At 35.8% G+C, this 16688-nt stretch overlaps 1 protein-coding gene and 1 long non-coding RNA gene across 2 annotated transcripts in view; both read right to left on the bottom strand.

Annotated features, from left to right (window-relative positions):
* Positions 1 to 12547, bottom strand: part of LOC134528780 (formin-binding protein 4-like) — a 45950-nt gene extending 33403 nt beyond the window's left edge. Inside the window, exons 1-7 of the mRNA XM_063362451.1 lie at positions 12406 to 12547; positions 10622 to 10726; positions 8934 to 9109; positions 7565 to 7748; positions 6484 to 6654; positions 4104 to 4266; positions 3 to 218 (exon numbers count right to left, since the gene is read on the bottom strand). Of these exons, the coding sequence (XP_063218521.1) occupies positions 3 to 218; positions 4104 to 4266; positions 6484 to 6654; positions 7565 to 7748; positions 8934 to 9109; positions 10622 to 10712 (1001 nt within the window). The 5' untranslated portion in view covers positions 10713 to 10726; positions 12406 to 12547. The remainder of the gene's footprint in view (positions 1 to 2; positions 219 to 4103; positions 4267 to 6483; positions 6655 to 7564; positions 7749 to 8933; positions 9110 to 10621; positions 10727 to 12405) is intronic.
* A 139-nt stretch (positions 12548 to 12686) lies between these two features.
* Positions 12687 to 16162, bottom strand: LOC134528474 (uncharacterized). The gene is made up of 2 exons (XR_010074398.1): positions 16124 to 16162; positions 12687 to 15397 (listed from the first exon to the last, which is right to left on the bottom strand). It is a non-coding gene; the product is annotated as an uncharacterized LOC134528474 (long non-coding RNA).
* Between the last annotated feature and the right edge of the window lie 526 nt (positions 16163 to 16688).

Genomic DNA, 16688 nt, shown 5'->3' with positions numbered 1-16688 from the left:
ACCGGGAGCTGGCGGTGGTGTACTCGTCGCGGTCCACCCCGGGAGGGCAGCAAGCGTCCTCCGGAGGGAACATGGGTCCGATCATCTGCGGCGCCGGCCGCTTGTTCTGCCCCTTGCCTTGCCGCAGCCGCCTCTTCTTGTGGGGGGCCGGTGATGCCCGGTCCTCCGGCGAGTCCTCGTCGCTCGCCGGCCCGTATGACGTGATCATCTCTATGCGCCTGCAGGCACATCGACACAGTCGCTACACTTACATCACTAACCACTACCTACGTACAACACCAGTCACACAAACTGCACACGAAACTAAATACCAGCAAAATTGAAGCTGTTTTTTAGTATAGTCCAAACGATATGAAGGAAGGAATATCACCTTCATAGTAAAGAGTTACAAACGATGTTAAGTTAGTGAATTATATATTATTCTTTGCAATATTTTAAACGCAAGTACATTTATCCTCTAAGTTTTCTTGTTATGCTTAAATTTAACAACTTTCTCAATATTTTATTTTTGCTCACTAAATTAAATAAATTTTGTAAATACCAATAACAATAAGTATTAGTTATAAAAGAGTTTATAATTTAATATATAAATACATCAACTGTGACTGCTCATTTTCAGTTAGGATAGTCCCTAGCAGTTTTGGACAGCTTATGTTTTTATTAGTGGTGCACCGATATGACTTTACCGATTACCGATTCGATTACCGATTATGAGAGCAATAATCGGCAGATACCGATTCAGTTACCGATTATAATGAAGAAATTTTTTTAAGTGTAATAATGCACACAAAAATTTTTATTCCCATGTGAATTTAATAACAAGATTAGGTAAAATCGAGAATACAGTAATAATAACTGTATAAAAATATATAAAATACACTATTAAGTCATTGCAAAGTGTAAATTAAATTAACTTCTATTTATATTTGTTATTGTAAACAACTTGAACTACAGTCTAATAATTGTAATTTACAATGGGTAAGTTTTTGTTGCGGAAAACTAGCATTATTATTGACTATCACATAAGGTTGCATCAAGAAATTACCGTTTAACAATGTAAACATGCTGCTTTATTTTGTTCAATTGAGTTTATAGAAAAATGTTTCCACACTTCACTTTTTTTCTCCCTACTTGCCATCTCACTATATTTATATAAAAATGACTAAAAACCAATTCTAGCACATGTGATTTTATTTATGTTGACTGAATATATAAAATTATAAATACTTTTTCACTTTTCACGTCATACAAATAACAAACGGATAATGTTACCCAAGACGCCCATAACGAGTTTGTAAAACGCAGTGATAAAAACTAGAAGGTATCGGGACCACGATTTTGAACCGCTACTACGACTCGAAAAGATCGATTGTCATAGAATCCACTGCAACTGTTTGTGGTATTTTGATTGCGTGCCATCTATTTTACGTCTCTGGCTATAGGTAATGTACAAGGCCACTAAACAAAATACAAAACGTAAATAAACGTGTAGGAAAAATGTATTTTTTATTGTTCGAGGCAATGAGATTTATTAAACTTAACGAAATATCTGTAATTATGATATGACGGAGTTAGATGAATTTTGTAATATATACAAATATTACCGTATTTCATTCTAAAATGTGTAACAAAATATTACACGGTAAAAACCTACTTAATTACGCCGGGACGTAAATAATCGGCAAAGTAATCGTTAAGATAATCGCCGATTACGATTAATCGGTAAGTACCCATAATCGCCGATTACGATTCATCGGTATCCGCATCGGTGCACCACTAGTTTTTATTTAAACAAGAGACTGGTTGCTTGAAGGAATCAACATCAGAATGTTTAAATTAGAATGTTAGTATGATTTCTGACGTGCCCTTAGTAAGTAGTGTTACTGAGAAGGTCTAGTTTAAATAAAGGTACAAGATTTCAGTCCGTTGAAGCTGTTAAAGAAAAAGTGGCACGCATCCTGACTTACAGCACCGAATGGCAGATTCACATGGAGCGTTGTAGGGATAGAGGAGGGGTGTATATTGAAGGATATAATAAGTAAATTTGTATGAATTCAACATTAGATTTTTACAGCGTCAGTCTCGTTATTTAATAGCCAAACCTCGTGTTGTGGAAACGTTACACTGTCACTATACTAAGATAAAAATCCAAAGTGACATTTAATCAACATAAAAATGAAGGGGAAAAATCCATTAATTGGAAGCCTTGATTAGTTTGGAGTCTCTCTCATTAACCTGGTGTAGTAACCATGTCCAGAAAATCACACATTTGCACCCTGCAATAAAAGTTTGAAAAGATTTACAATACAGTGAAAAAATTGATGATTCCCAACACAAAGAATCAGCGAGACTATAAACTCAGAATAACTCATCTCTATAGACCTGCGAAATTCGCGGATTCATTCGGTGATAGGCTAGAATTCAAACACATATACAGTCAAACCTCATTATTACAAACCTGAAGGGACCATATTTTAGCACTTTGTAATAACGAGGGTTTGTATTAACCAAACTATTGGGATATCATGACAAAAAAAATTTATTGAACTTTAAATGCCTATATTTACAATTCTAAAGAAAATTATACACACCGTTGGTAGAATAAGCTGGCTTCACTACATGCATGACAATATGTAAACACTGAAGAAAACAAACACAATGCAACACTTACAGAATAAATCATAATACAAACTTCAATAAACTTGCATTCATGACACATTTTCAATTCAAACATTTCGTTTAAAAAAAAAGCATCAATTCTGGTTTGCACTATCTTTTTCTTATAGGCATTGTTTACCACATTTAACTTTTGTCATATATACTGCTGCCGACTCCCTACACATAGTTCTGCCAACAAGATTGTTGCGATCCTTAAACCGTTGTAGCCAACCATTGCTGAACTTGAAGTCTCAAATTCCTAACCTCAATGCTAGGTAGTCTGTCTTCTTCTGAATCATAGGTCCAGAAATTGGCAAGTTTGCTGCACTTATTTCTCAAAACCACTGCAACAATGTAGCTTCCATTTCATGATGTTTTGGGCCTCGCATTCTTTTTCTTGTTGATAATCTGCACGAACTCGCAAAACCAGATTCAATCTTTTCACGATTTTTTAATATTGTCGAAAACGACGATTGCGGGATGTTAAATTCTCTCGCAATTTCAGTTTTCGTTCTCTCTCCATTGTCTACTTCTTCGATAATTTTAACTTTAACTTGTAATGTAAGTTCGTTGCGTTTACGTTTCGCAGTCATATTACAAAACAACAAACACTAAAAATTGAGGTTAAGATACACGTGCGTGAACAATGGAAAATATCAGAACTTTTTTCCATAGATTGTTTAAACTTCTACGTATGTACACTTCCGACGACTAATATTAATAAGGTATAGAGTTCTTTCCTTTTCGTTTTCCGTTTACAACATGGCATCTTTTCTAGTTTAGTTACTAACATCGCCACTAGAGTTGAACTTTTCATCTTGTTTTTCGACCATTTTGCGCTGTAGGATACATACATGTATCTTTAGAGAAACGTTTGTTTACATGACGGTTATGAAGACGATTTACTTTAGACTTCGGCGGTGAAATTTGTATTAACCGTTTACTTATACACGTTAACAGCTACTTGAGGGATCAAAACAACTTCGTAATTCATATTAACCGTATTTCGTATTAAAAGTACTGAATAACATAGGAAATCATACTTTATTTTCCGGGACTGTTTAAGTACTTCGCATAAACGGGAATTTCGTACTAAGCGGATTCGTATTAATGACTTAATGAGGTTTGACTGTACCTCTTAGATAAATTTGCTATTGGCTTACTGTTCATCTGGACGAATCTCAACCAGTTATAAGTTATAAACCCTCAACCAAAGAAGGATCGAATCGCAGACAAACCAGCTGAGACGACTTAAAAGTCGGCAGTCAATGAACTTGCGTTATTTGCCCGAGTGTACAGGAGTATGTGCAGTCTATCCTGAAGGCCATTGAAACCGCGAATTTTGCAGGTCTCTACTCATCTCTAATCGAAACTATGAGAGTTATAATAAAACCTGAAGGAATGACAATATTAACCCGAGCTATGCATGGGGACGTGGTACTCACTCATCTTCCGAGTCGCTGGCCTCGGGAGACTTGTCGGGGGCAGCGGCGGGGGCGGGGGTAGCGGCGGGGGCAGGGGCTGACGGCACGGAGTCCGCGAGCCAGGCCCCGTGGGCGTATCCCGCCTCGTAGCCGTGCCCCGCCGGAGGCTGGCCCACCGCGTAGCCTGCCACATGGACACACAACAAATAAAGGCTGCTTGCTCAACACTGTTTATTATATTACTGCTAGGACATTTTGGTTCATATAACGTTTGATGTTTTCAAACTTCACACAAAATTTATTTTGAATTGCAAGATAGTATATATTGTGCTAATGCCCTGTATGTGAAGTAGGACTGTCGTATAATTTACTATGGTGCTTCTAAGCAGCTGTAGTTTTCTTAGGTAACTATTGCACATGTGCTGCAACTATGGTGCTTCGTCAGTGTTTATTCGTCACTCATTGTTCATTTGTCTTCACTTCACGAGCACCACTATTATGTTCAGCTAGGCGGAGGGTAAAATAAAAGTATATTTTGTATGTTTATTTCCTTTTAATGACATACTGTATAAATAATATTTACGTGAAAAATGAAATTCATTACCCATTTTAAGGAACTGTTGTTACTGCAAAGAATTCTACAAAATTTTTAATATGGCGTTTGCATAGAAGTTAGATTTTTTGTGTTTGTAGTACAGTCAAACCTCTATCTATCGAACTCGCATGTATAGATTGTCCGTGTTTATCGTATACTTTCTACGGTCCCGGCAAAATTGCCATACAACTAAGGTTAAAAAAGGTCCGCTTGTACCGATGTTCGAATTATAGTTTTGTCCGCATTGATCGTACAAAATATGTGGTCCCGTCACTATAAATTATAATAGATAATCGTTTAACCATAAAGATTTTGCAGAAATAACCATATCTTAGAAAGAAACCGTCATAAAAACAGTAACGATAGTATACAGTAGTAAAAATCACCTTAAATCTGCAGCCAAGTAATGGAGCACGTAAATATGAAGAAAAGACAAACGAACAACAACTTACGAAGAAATATGGATGATGTACTATAACTACAGTAAAAACCCAATTGTTATCCTAAGATAATTACCATAAAAATAACTAAAGATTCTTTGTCAATACCATAATTACTACAGAAGCACGATAGCTACCACATTTGCACTACAGTTACCATAACAACCGAGATGTATATTTACAGTGACAGTAATGTATTTAATTATGACATATTAAAATTGAACAACATTATTGAAAAAACCGATGTTAAATTTTTATATGTACGTTTGGCACATGTTGCGAAGAAATAATGTGATCTGAAAGAATGCAGTAGGTACTACTACGAAAAGTGAAAAGTGTAATCGTGGATTTTTAGGTTATGGCAGTCTCTCTCGTTTTTCAGTAATATCAGCCGAAAATTAACAAGCATATCGGAAGTCTGCAGAAATGCTGATTCAACTAAATATTAGCAAAATCGGCTTCTTCAGTACAGCTCTATATTTGATGACATGAGGTAACATATTTCAGACTTCAGGATATTGAAAAAGACTTTAATTTCCATGTAGATTTATTGTGCGTATGTTTTTTTTGCCAGTGTAAATGGAATTAAGTAAAATACTTCCATTTTTTTTATTTTTCAACGGCTTTAACTTTAATGACAAGTAACTGATATATTTCTGACACTAATTTTGAGGTTGAAATAATATTTTTTAAAAATTCTTAGAGTGAAGTACACATCTACTGAATTTTTTTGTTGGTCCCCTGAAAAACGATAGATAGAGGTTTGACTGTATATGTTAATATAAAGCAAATTACTTTGACGATGCGCTAAATGACCGCAAATACATTCAAAATAAAAGAAAATCATAAATACAGTAGAAGATTATATAACCAACCACCATGGCTAGCCTATTCAATACTTAATTATCTACATTGTTAATAATAATGAAACACCTGGAGAATATAAGTGTCGTATGTTGAGGTATTTTTAGCTTTTTAATATGTTCTGCAGCAAATAACCATGTTTCCTACTGAACTGTCTTGTATGCGCTTCACAATTACTAGGCATAGAATCCCAGATTACTCCAAGTTTGTACACGTAATGTTTCATGAAGATTTAATTATTTTCCTAGACTAAAAAGTAAACTAATCAAATTTTTCTAGCTTTAAAATTAGGCTTGAGTCGAGTACTTAAAACTCCACTCAACTTCAAATTTCAAGTACCCATGCACCCAAAATTTTATATTTAACATGTACTTTACCTTTGAGTAAAAAACATGTATATAGTCAAATGTGGTCAAAAGGATAAATGAGAAATTGTTGCACCCAGCTTACACACTTATATCAGAAGCAACAAGCAGGAGAACAAGCAGTGAGCCGTGCCGACCTGCGGAGGCGTGCTGGTAGGCCAGTTGCTGCTGGTGGTACAGCCACCGTGCCGGGTCGACGGAGGCTGCGTACGCCTGCAGCTCCGGGGGCATCTCCCACGTCACCGCGTTGGTCTGGACGTTCCAGTAGTAGACGTAGCCGCTGCCCTCGTCGTAGCACTCCTGCCACACTGCACACACACACGCACACGCGTTTTACCTGATATCCATGATATAAGATTTTAAAAATTCAGTGAGGGTAAGATACAAATAGGTAGTGATTTTTTGAAACAATTTGGATGTTATTGCTGTAAAAATATATACGTATATTATTTGTAGTTTCTATTTTTGACAATATCAGTATTATTTGAAATTTTAAGCTTTTAAATTGTTAAAACAGCAATATATTTATTGAGATAACGGAAAAAGGTCCAAAGCTGTGATTACGTTGATTTACTAGATGTAGGCCCGAACAGTTCAATTGAAAAAAAAAAATGGGGGTAGGGGCGGACGTTCTTCCAGACGATCGATGCGTATATCTAGTTAGAAAACATGTTTTTGCAAGACAGGATAACCTGATAATTTCTTATGTTTATTGCCAACTTTTTTCTACCAGATCCACACAAGTTTCCTTTGCCATATTTTGAGCAAAACAAACAACCAAAGGGGCACAACGTTGCACACTGTTTTAGACAGCCTTATATTAGTTTGCTGACAGTTCCAACACAATTTTAACTCCCTTTTTGGTAAAATTATATGAGTCAATAATGCGGTTAAGTCTGAAACGAACCTTATTAAATCCTTCTTTATCTATATTGTATTTCTGTAAATTGAAGTCAGAGAATATAGTGGTAAATAAAAAACCCTCCACATTAATAACTCTAACATAATGAAATTAATTTATCAAAATATGTTCGATTTAAGCTAATAAAGGAAGATTCCAAAGCAAATAAAACCCGGTAATGTGAATTTCCACCAATCCGAACTGGACTGTTCCAATTAGTTCGGGCTAGCGATGTTGTATTGTAATTTGATTAAAATAAAAAAAAATTTTTTCTCATAAACAAAATTTTATTTTAGAGAAATGTTGTGCGAACGTACCACTGCCCGGGTGCTCTGGCTCTTGGGGGGTGGCAAGGGTGGCAGGGGCGGTTATCTTCTTCTTGGCCGTCGCTGGCGCCGGAGGTGTGGCAGGGGCCGGGGCGGAGACAGGGGCCGGGGTGGGGGGCGGAGACGGGGTCGGAGTCACAGCAGGCGGCTCCTTAGGCACGATGCTCTCAATCTCCTGCGAAACACACCCGCGACACACGTCAACTGTACGTCGGTGGCCTGAGGCGGAACTGCGTCACCACCAGCATGTCGCGAACCGCGAGTTACACAACCTGCTATTCAACCACCACACATATGCAGCCATGCAGTCGATGTTACTGGGTCTTACAGGTCAGGCCGTACAACTCGCGGCATTTCACGTGGCGACGAGACGTCACTATTCCCTCCTGCTTTCATTCTCTCTTGTTCGAGACTTTGAGGTGTATGACCAGAACTGAGGTCTCTCTGTTTCTACAAGGTGTTGTTTCCTGCCCCATTTTGACTGCAGTCCACTAGGACAGGGTGTGTTGACAAATGGTAGGTTGGAGTAAACATTAGTTTGGTTCTTCAAAATTCATCACCACAGCACTTTCTAAATTGTTTCCAATTATGGTTTTGGTATTTTTGTCGTGATAAATATTAAATATTCTCTATCTCATTTTGTCTCAAGGCCATTTCTTTTCATAGCCCTGTTGAATTTTTTTTGCCAAGGTGAACAATGAACACTCAAATGATTAGGCGAAGTTCTAACATCAATTTACGTGTACGAGTTGTGAGTATGTTATATGCCTATATTTGATCATGTCATTTGGATGTTTAATGTTCCTACTTGTTTTGTAGTTAATGCTTGCACACACATTTAAAAGGACCGACCTAACTGCTGACTAAGTTGAACATTAAATACTCTGCTCGAGTCTGCTTACAGATTGTTTAGTGGCCTGGGGTGAGAGTGGGAATGAATGCAGCTAAAGCGAGCTGCTTCGGAATAAAGAATGTTCAGCACACAAGTATGACATTTTCAAACTGTACGCGGTGCTTACAATGTGTACATACAATATTTACGCCCCCCCCCCCCCGCACATTTTCTCTTAACATTATTTATTAAATTGTAAAAAAAAAAATTTTTTCAATGAAGTTTATTGGTAACTTTAGAAAATAAAAAATTAATGTTTGAAATTGTCTATCTATTTTAACGTTGAATCAGAAACTTACAAGGTACGTACAATATATTATGTTGTGTGATTGTTTTTTCTAGTTAGGCTGGCTCATACTACATATCTAGAGGCACTCGACGCAACCTTTTAAGCTACCAAATTCACATTTTAACAAGCTTGTTTTCAAATATTCTCAGCAGCATGTATGAGCCGACCTCGGCACCCACCTTGAGGAAGTCGGACACCTTGGCGTCCAGACTCTCCCGGGTGTCGCTCCCCGAGTCGCTGTCCGACTGGTACTCCCCCACCAGCTGCAGCGGGTTGGCGCGCGTGTCTGCGCCGCTGCCCTCCGCCTCCCCGTTGCGCTGGCTGCTGTGCTCCGCGCAGATCTGCTGGTACTTGGCTGCGCCCACACAACACGGCTTCACTCCGCAGGCCAGCACCAGACCATCTTCACGTCCCAATTACACTTCATGTCGATCGTGTTCCGTACTGTGTGTACTGTTCATTTAATTAATTACTGCTATACCTATTAATTTTGTCTTGTTATGAATTAGCTGGTTTAGAAACAAGTGTTTGCTAATATTTTGCCAAAACATTATGTAGAGAAGTGGAGAATCTTTGATCGCAATGATCTTTGCATGTGTGTTTGTATGCGTGTCTCGGGTGATGGCCGCATGCGGCAATGAAAGTCAACTGGAGCACGCAACGCGGATGGGAATGCCCAGGACCGTAATTGGAGGACAAGTTCTTAAAGTTCTTAAATCAAGTTCTTAAATCATTTTTCTAGCTGACATGTAGCCAAGCAGACATTATCAGTGCTACCTGTAAATAATGTTAATACAGCACTTTGCTCCGAAGTGGTAATGTAAAATTCTAATTTTAATTACACAATTCAGAATTCTGCTTGTATACAGTTTATGAAAATTGATCCGTCCTAATACCAAAAGTGCACAGCAACAGGCATGTTAATGTAACATTAACATTTTCCCAGGGTAGTAAAACAGACACAAGGTGGATGCTCAACAGAGACATTTCAATAAAGCTCACACATCATACCCTCAGAAAGGAGATGCATCTTTATCGAAATAATAAAGACGAATACTTTGACCACCACAGAGCAGTTCACTGATGATTACAGATTTCCAAAGCTAGAAAACATCTTTGGTCAGCCACAACTTATTTCATAGGGATTATCAAAACTAATATATTTCCCACCCTTATTCATAGTTTGTCCACCATCACGATGATGATTACTACATTTGCAACAACTCCGATGAAGAGATCACTTTATTCATCTAGTATTCTTCATCAGACAAGCATAAGAGTGAGTGTTAGTAGTTAAAGTAGTTTACAAATCACACAAAATAAAAAGATAAAATTTTTATTTTGTAACAAACCTATTCATAATACTATCTACCAGAATGAAAAAAAAAAAATAAATAAACCTTAAACCCACATGCTCTATATTAACTTTGAAATTGGAACTTTGTGAAAAAAGTTTGTGAATTTGAGGGGAGGGGCGCACATCTTGTGAAGGAAAACCACTTAATTTTTTTTATTTCCCTTGTAGTACTCACGTATTTCTGGTTGTTAATAACAACTCTTAAGTAATCTTTTTCTCCCAAAATGTTGCGGAAACAACGTTATTTTAAGTCCTGTTCCCTAATTTTTATTTTCTTGTTTTGAGTTAACATTTAATCAGACATTTTAAGTCCTGTTCAACCATAATTTTTATTTTCTTGTTTTAAGGCAACATTTGCTAGGACATTTTCAAACACATACTTATACGTCAGTTTTCTCTGCAGCAGTGAATTATACTGCCTATATCTTCAGCGATTATTTATAATTTGAAAGAAAATAATGATTCACGAGCTCTGAGAGGATGACGTGCCGGTGTGACGGGGGCACTCACTCTGCCACGTGTGGCGCTGGGGCTCCTGCTTCTTGGGCGCCAGATTCAGCACCTGGCGCCGGGAGCTGGTGCCGCGCCGCTTCAGCCCCATGGCGAGACACCGCCCTGCGACACCCACCACAGTCACATACACCCAGGCGACCCAATTCACCAGTTTCCCACAACCTTCAGCAAGTGTTCGTCATCAACGGATGATTGCCAAACCTACACACACAACCAAAATAAAAACATAAGCAAACACAGTACAAAATTTCCTATAATGAACAGATTTTTCTGTTAAAAAAAAAGATAAAGCATTTTCCGAGATCATTTCCACGTGACGATAAACTGAAAGATATTTAAAAAAATGTATGTTAGCAAAGGCTGCTGGAAATTGAAGTTCGACTTTCAGCACCATTGCTGCTTATTTTGGGGACTATTTTTGTGATTCTCGTGACCAGCCCGTCAGTTTTATTACTTGTCCGTGACTTGTGGGACTTGCGTGAATTGTCGACCTCCTACACCAGAGAATAGTTCCTCTGCAGCAGAGTTTCTCTCTAGTATGAATGATTATACATGACAAAAAGCAACCAAATAGATTTTTTTCAGTTAGTCTTAATCTGAGAAAGTTTTGCTCTGCTTAAGTCTTTTTCTAAAGAGATCATAGCTTGGACACTACAAAGATTACATTACATACTTAATCACCAAAATGGGTAAGATATTGTTTTTTTTTTTCATCTTTGAATATTATGTTTTCCTTGCTTTGATCTAGTTTATTGTTATTCTTAAATGAAGTCTCAGTGAAAAAGGCCTAGGTAGTTATTCTGTTACATTACCTCACAAAAGTTAATGCTTTATTTCGGCTGAGTTAGCTATAGTTAAAATATGTAGAGAATTATTAAAACTGTATTTGAAGAACACTTTTAAATTATTATTAATCAAAGTTAGTAATTGCTTACAAAAGAGAAAATTTAAAAAAATTTAAGAGAATGAATTACTTTTCAAGTTACTTCATTTTTAATATTATAAGAAGGAAATATTAAAATTCTATATAACATTTAAAAAATTTAAAAAAAAAAAACCTTCACTAACTAAAAAAAAAAATGTATATTTACATTTTTTTTTTTTTTGGCTGCACCACACTCGAAAATAATTATCAAAGTGTTAACACAAACCTGCTCGGCTACAAGCAAACTTAGTACATGAGGGACACCTATCTACCTGCAATGTTTTAACTTTTTTTTTTATCAGTTATTTAAAAAAAAAAAACAATGTAAATGCTTCAAATACAAAGGTGAGTACTTTAATAGCACTATACTTATACTCCAGGAACCCAAAGTCTTGTAATGAAGATTAGCAAACACTGATCCTTTAGGTTTCGTTTCAGCTTCTTCGCAAACTTATTTCATTGTGCGACGGGAAACCATTATTATGATTTTAAGCACTTTTTCATCTGAAAAGCTCAGCGGCTCCCCTTAACAGATAACAAGGCTAGGGCCAATCTAGGGTACAGGAGGTTACAGGTCGAAACAAATACTAACTACAAATTCTTAGGTGCAATATTTAACACGACGGGCATGCATCGGTGGACAAAATAATATCAAAGAAGCATTTAAACGTTCACTTCTATACAATCAACCCGTCACATATGTATTTTTTCCACTCAAGTAGCACTATTAAAACCATACTATTTTAACTCGCAATGAATTAAATTCCACTCCAGAATTATAATACGTTGGCCATATTTATTTCTATGGTTCCAAATTAACAATAATGAAGATACAATAATCAACTTACTTACTTACTCGTAAACTACAAGTTTACTCCGTACACACACCACGATATGTACACATGATAGTAAAATGCCATTTTCGCAATGCAATATTACATATAAATACAAACAGAGCTCTACAGATATCATGGATAACTGCAGATTTAGAACGCACACTCAACCTCCACAGAGAAAAAAATTCGTAAGGCAAACCTCCAAAGGGAAGCCTACGATTCACTGGTCCTTTCGTACACGCCCGTAAACGCCCGATTACTCATGTTCGTGCAACTTCGTTTTTTTTTTTTTTTTACGTACACAAAGAATGTAAACACGGGGGTGGTATATGGTCGTTGCTTGTAGAAAATATTACCGGTTATTGAGGTTATATTGTTTTGTCGCATTTTCATTTAAAATACGTATCAGAAATTTATAAGAAATACCTAATGAGCGGAGTCGTGTATGGTTTGAGCATATGATTTGTCGGTTTGATAGTTCACATTCCTATTCGTTAATTTTTTTCTTCAATTTATTGTATCGAGCTTTAACACATGGACTTTTTCTGTATGGTGCATCAGTTGTATTTGCATTTCTTGCGAGAAATTTATTTATTTCAGTTTTATTATCTTCTTTAGGTTGTGAAGATTAACATAGGTTCATGAGTTTACAGCCTACAGGATCACTGGTGTAGTCACTATTTCATTGATATTTAATACGTACCTTATAGAATCTCTGGTTATCAATGGGAAAATCTTATGATTGTATATGTTTATATCATGGACATCTTTTCAATGCATTTAAAAGAAAGTGAAAGATTTGATGCTTTGAAAAATTAGTGTTAACACATTCATTGTATCATATTTGTATTCATGCCACAGTATGTAAATCTATTAATGAACTATGAAGATATATATTTGTATTTGTTTTTATGTGGCATAGGTTGGAAGAAAAAAAATATTTGAGATACATTCACCATTTATTTAGGCTACTCCATGTTAACTAAAGTGACAAAAAGTTAGGAAAGGTACATGGATAGCTTTTAAAAATATTATTGAGAAGGTCTGTTACATACGGTAATGATCGAACTAGAGTTGGACACACTGTAAAGGAGGGGGAAAGTGGAAACTCATGAAATTGTTTATGTTAATTAAAGGGGAGGAGGGCTGGAGAAAGTTGGGAGCTAGGTTTAACAGAGGGAGGTATAAAGGGAGGGGAGATCATGAGTGGAAGATTCAGAGGAGTGGAGATAACCGAGAGAGGAAAGCAGGTATTTCTGGTGCGGATGGGGCGAGAGTTGGATGGGCTTGAAAGGGGGATACTGGATGTGAGAGGAGGAAAAGACTTACAGAGGAGGTTTTAGAATTTTAGGAGAATGAGTTGGAGAGAGAGAACTCCTTTCCACCAGGCGAAAGCTCAGTCGCAAGCGTATGTTCAATCAACCAATTAATCAAACACTTAATGGCTGTAGCAGATGAATTAACATAATGGCAAGAGACTGCTGTCGAACTTTAAAAATGGTTGAATATGCATTTTGTTCATAAAGGCTTCAAGCAGTTTATCTTCTTGTATGTAGTAAAATGGAATAAAAAAAGTACATACTATTACAATATTTTCATAAGGCACATAGCTGCCGATTCAGCATATGGGAAATACACACACCTTAATATCTAAATTTGTGCAACTTGTGATTTTTTAGCCTGTAAGGTAATTAATATTCATGTTACATTTACACAACATCCTGTGTATAAAAATTGTTCACATACAAAAGTTTTAAATTAATCATATGAGTGTGAAGTAAACGTGTTCTAATATTATACTGCTTCTAAATATAGGTTCTTGAAGGCCTGGATGGTTTTGCCACTGTATGTATAATCTATTAACTTCCCATAATAGTATGATATTGAAATTCACTTCAATCTAGGTTGCCAAATTAAAATGAGTTTTGCCTATTATGTTAACCGAAGAATTAAAAAACTTTTATGTTATTTTAACAAGTACAATTTGATTCATTATATTTATTATATTTCTCTTAAGATGTTGAAAGCAGTGTTTCTAGGCCCTACCAATTACTTTTTATGTCTTTAATATATGAAATATATGCTTACCATGAAATATAATAGGAAGTAATAAATATTAGTGGAATTCATGTGGGTTTAAGATTGGAGATAATAATTTTTGCTATTAATATCAATTTATTTGTCACTGAAATATTATATTTGTACATGTTTTTGTATACATACACATATAAAATTACAAACATCACAAGAAATATTATATATTGTCACTATCAATTGAAATTAACAAGAACACCATTTTCGTAAAAGTTAAGTTATGATTGTGGTGGTCAGAAGTTCCAATGCATGCACAGGTGGAGGTAGGCGTTGCTACGATTACTGCCTCACGGCAGTTCACCGCGTGCACCAGACACATGAAGTTGCCTGCACGCGAAGCCTACAACTTGCTTAGTTATAAGACCTACTAAACTAATGGTCGTGCACCAGGAAATGTTGTAATACTTGAGATAATGAATATTCATGTGATTTTATGTTGATTCCCAACCACTATTGCACTATCTACAGTATAAAATAAATTTAAGAAGAAAACTACGTTGGCTGTATATTTTGCTATGCTTATTAAAACATAATCACACTCATTTTCAAGTTCACATTTCAAAGCCAATTTCTCTTTTAAGTATCCATGACAGAAACACATCTCATGTAATATTATATTTCTTGTGAATGTGCAAATAAAGACATTAAGTTGTCATGTGATCTCTAAGGTTCCTACAGAGGGCTCAAAACTACTTGCATATTGACTGGTTACCAAAGCACTAAAGTGGCATTTGGTAAAAGATGTAACTTAAAATCTGTATTAGGTACATAACTTACAGCATGCTTCTTCCTCTGCGAGTCCGCTGCGGTAAATTCCTGGTAGACTCTCACAGTCCTCACAGCCATGACACCTGGACAACCCAGTTTTTTGGTACTTTTTATCAAGAATTTTTTCTTTTTTGGTTGTGGATGGTCAGGCTTGAAAAAAAAATTTAATTAGGCAAATCTTCAACTTCAAATTTACTAAATTTAGCTTCATACATTAAAAAAAAAATCATATCTTGAGACTGGTGATAGGTAGTAGGTACATGAAGATCCCATGATAGTCATGATGGTAATGTTAACAGGATACAATTGTTAAAAATACTGTTTAATATTTTTTCACCATGGTTGTTTTGGATGGATAAAAACAAGTATGAAATGTATGTGATTTTTTTTATATTTCTAGATTGAGTTAAAGAAAATTGCATAACCCTGTTTGTCATGGAAAATGTTTCCAGCTGTGACATTCCTGTAGTAAATACAATGTAAAACAATGATTTATAACATTAATAATTAAGTACCTAGCTAATTAAATATTATTATTAATATTGCTTTATGATGTCAACTTATTGCATATAAGTTTAAGTGACTTAAATAGTTACTTGGTTCCAACAATGTAATAATTAAATTGATAAATAATAGTTACATATATAAAAAGATTTAAGTGTCTGTTATAACTTCCTTGATTTACAAATTTTGGGAAAAGAACTGTTGCTAATAAGCAGAATACAGAAAACAATACGATACTAGGTATCCTTGGACCTAAGGCTTTCTTATTAATAACTGCAAGATATGAAAAGAACTCACATTCACTGGGATGTATTATGAATATTATAGAGTTTATATACAAATCATCAATGAACACACAGTTTTACAACTTACCAGTTGATCTGTAGTCTGTTTGGCATTGTAATATTTTGGACCTTGAGCACACTCAAAAAACACACATTTCTCCACTGTGAATGGTGCTCCAAAATACTCAATCTCAGGGGCATGAGTTAATTTGCCTTGCTTGTACTGAAAAAATACTTTAGGCGAAGCTGCAAAAAAGTAATAACAAAATCAATTCACCATGCAGTATTGTTATTACATATAAAATAGCATATTGTGTATTAAAACACTGCCAACAACACCATCACTGCAGAATTACAGTTACTGCAGAGTAAAGCTTTCTGAAAAATAAGGTGACTAATAACATAGGTACATTAAAGGTAATCTGAAGAAGCTGCAACTCTGCAGTATTACACTTTTTCGTTCCTTATTTTTATCTTATTTGTATTATATGATTTTCTCACAGCCACTTTTCTTTGCATCCTGTTAAGTGTAATGTGGCTTATAAAATATGCTACATATAACTGAGGATAAGTTGGTACGGTTGTGGATTCGAATCCGAGATTCGAATCTAACTTATCCTCAGTATACATATATGGAGATAAAATGCTTAAAA

This window comes from Bacillus rossius, chromosome 1, assembly GCF_032445375.1.
Source record: "Bacillus rossius redtenbacheri isolate Brsri chromosome 1, Brsri_v3, whole genome shotgun sequence".
NCBI classification, from domain to species: Eukaryota; Metazoa; Arthropoda; class Insecta; order Phasmatodea; family Bacillidae; genus Bacillus; species Bacillus rossius.
The sequence above is the reverse complement of the archived record's forward strand: the minus strand, read 5'-3'. Positions and strand labels throughout refer to the sequence as shown.